This window comes from Colobus angolensis, unplaced genomic scaffold (assembly GCF_000951035.1).
Source record: "Colobus angolensis palliatus isolate OR3802 unplaced genomic scaffold, Cang.pa_1.0 Scaffold37, whole genome shotgun sequence".
Taxonomy (NCBI): domain Eukaryota; kingdom Metazoa; phylum Chordata; class Mammalia; order Primates; family Cercopithecidae; genus Colobus; species Colobus angolensis.
Window position 1 is genome coordinate 4,663,441 of NW_012117043.1, and position 2,185 is coordinate 4,665,625.

Genomic DNA, 2,185 nt, shown 5'->3' on the forward strand with positions numbered 1-2,185 from the left:
TGCCCACTGCAAGCTCCGCCTCCTGGGTTCACGCCATTCTCCTGCCTCAACCTCCCCAGCAGCTGGGACTACAGGCGCCTGCCACCACGCCCGGCTAATTTTTTGTGTTTTTAGTAGTGACGGGGTTTCACTGCGTTAGCCAAGATGGTCGAGATCTCCTGACCTCGTGATCCGACTGCCTCGGCCTCCCAAAGTGCTGGGATTACAGGTGTGAGCCAGCGCATCCCGCTATTCTTGTTTTTTTTTTTTTTCTGATTTGTCAGCATCTCCCTCAGGACTCTGCTGGTCTCTTGCCGAGTGAATGAGTGGCCCCTGCCTCTCCTACGGGTCATTTGGCAGTCAGGCCGCAGCCCTGAAGCTCCTGGCCCCTCTACTCTCAGCTCTTTGGGACAGTTCTCTGCCTGGCACACAAAAGACCCTCCTGACGCCAGCTGACCTAGACACACCCATTAAAAGATCCCATTGGAGCCCACCATCCTGGGAGCATCACCGACATCCCTTTCTCCGGTGATGGGAGGAATACTCCTCCACCCTGCAGTTTCCACATGAGCACAGTCACTCCAACACTGAGGTCCCTTCTCTGATGGGCAGCCCCTCCCCAAACCCCCATTCCACTATCTTCACGATCTTCCTCTCTCAAGATGTGACCTCTCCCTCTCTCTGTTTCTTTCTCTCCACCAGTATCTCCTGGCTACGGTCATAGCATATTTTAGCCGTGCTGGCCTCTTCTCCTGGCAATACCAACGCATTCATTTCTTCCTGGCTCTGTGAGTGGTTTGCTTCCTCCTATCCGTCAATATCCAATGCCCTGGGACAGGAGGGAAAGTGGGATTCCAGCCTTTCATTTATTCTTTCACCTATTTGTCCTCTTTACTCTGTGTACAAAAAAGAGAGGATTATACTATCTTGTTCTTAGACTGTTGTTTCTAAAAAGAAACTCAGCCTGGACGCGGTGGCTTATGCCTGTAATCCCAGCACTTTGGGAGGCTGAGACAAACGGATCACCTGAGGTCAGGAGTTCGAGACTAGCCTGGCCAACATGGCGAAACCCCGTCTCTACTAAAAATAGAAAAATTAGCTGGGCATGGTGGTGTGCACCTGTAATCCAAGCTACTTGGAAGGCTGAGGCAAGAGAACCCCTTGAACCCAGGAGGCAGAGGTTGCAGTGAGCTAAGATTGAGCCACTGCACTTCAGCCTGGGCAATAGAGCGAGACTTTTTTTCAAAAAAAAAAAAAAAGCCAAAAAAACAAATTCCAACGCCAGTGTACAAATAAAAGAATAAAACAAAAGGAACCATAAACCGTTAAGGGGAGAAGAAAAGGAGCAGAGGAGTGGACATGACGCTTCCCCCAGCAAGCAGACGTTTCTGGTTCTTCTCTCTCTCTCCTTCCATCAACTGCAAATGCCATCGACCTCCTCGAGGTTCCCATGACAAGGTCCCTCTTGCATCACTCGAATCCACTGTCAAATGCTCCCTGGCGGGGTCTCCTGGAGTCTCTCCCGAAGCCTTGGGGCTTCCTAGTGCAGCCTGAGCATCTTTCCAAAGCACAACACCCTCACTGCCCACCTGAACAACTTCCTTAGCAGATGTCTTTCTAAATCGGGGCCAGGGTCCACAGTGCCAATTCCACGCTCTCTACAATCTCTACAACCAAACTGGCTCGCTATCTTGGTGTTTCCTGGCGTGGCTTCACTGCTCCTTCCAAATGCCCTCTACTCGACTTTGCATTTGTGTTTTCTGTCTGGGTGTTCCACACACATGTGGTTCTGAAGTGAAGGACCCATTCCTTAAAGTCAGTTCACCCCACAGCCTCTGTGATGCCTTCCTTCATCTTCCAATTTTTGCATGCTCGTAGCTCTTCAGTTACATCCTATTTCAATGTGACACTGGGATTAGGTCATCTGCCCTGATGACTCCCAGTCCCATTAGACTAGATGCCTATAGAAGGCAGGGTTTGGCAAAATATCAATGTATTCAATTTATTTCACTTTTTTTAGACAGACTTGCTCTGTCCCCCAAGCTGGAGTGCAGTGGTGAGATCATAGCTCACTGCAGCCTCCATATCCTGTACCCAAGTGATCCTCCCACCTCAGCCTCCAGATTAGCTTTGACCACAGGGCTATGCCACCATACCTGGACAGTTATTTATTTATTTATTTATTTATTTATTTATTTATTTATTG

General features: G+C 49.4%; 2 protein-coding genes across 3 annotated transcripts in view; one reads left to right on the plus strand and one right to left on the minus strand.

Annotated features, from left to right (window-relative positions):
• Positions 1 to 2,185, minus strand: part of PRR11 (proline rich 11) — a 53,335-nt gene that overhangs the window by 33,507 nt on the left and 17,643 nt on the right. The window lies entirely within an intron of this gene.
• The window catches only part of LOC105520088 (putative speedy protein E6), a 16,301-nt gene that overhangs the window by 11,735 nt on the left and 2,381 nt on the right, over positions 1 to 2,185 (plus strand). For both annotated transcript variants that reach the window (XM_011953677.1, XM_011953676.1), the window contains exon 4: positions 682 to 767. In XM_011953677.1, the coding sequence (XP_011809067.1) occupies positions 682 to 767 (86 nt within the window). The remainder of the gene's footprint in view (positions 1 to 681; positions 768 to 2,185) is intronic.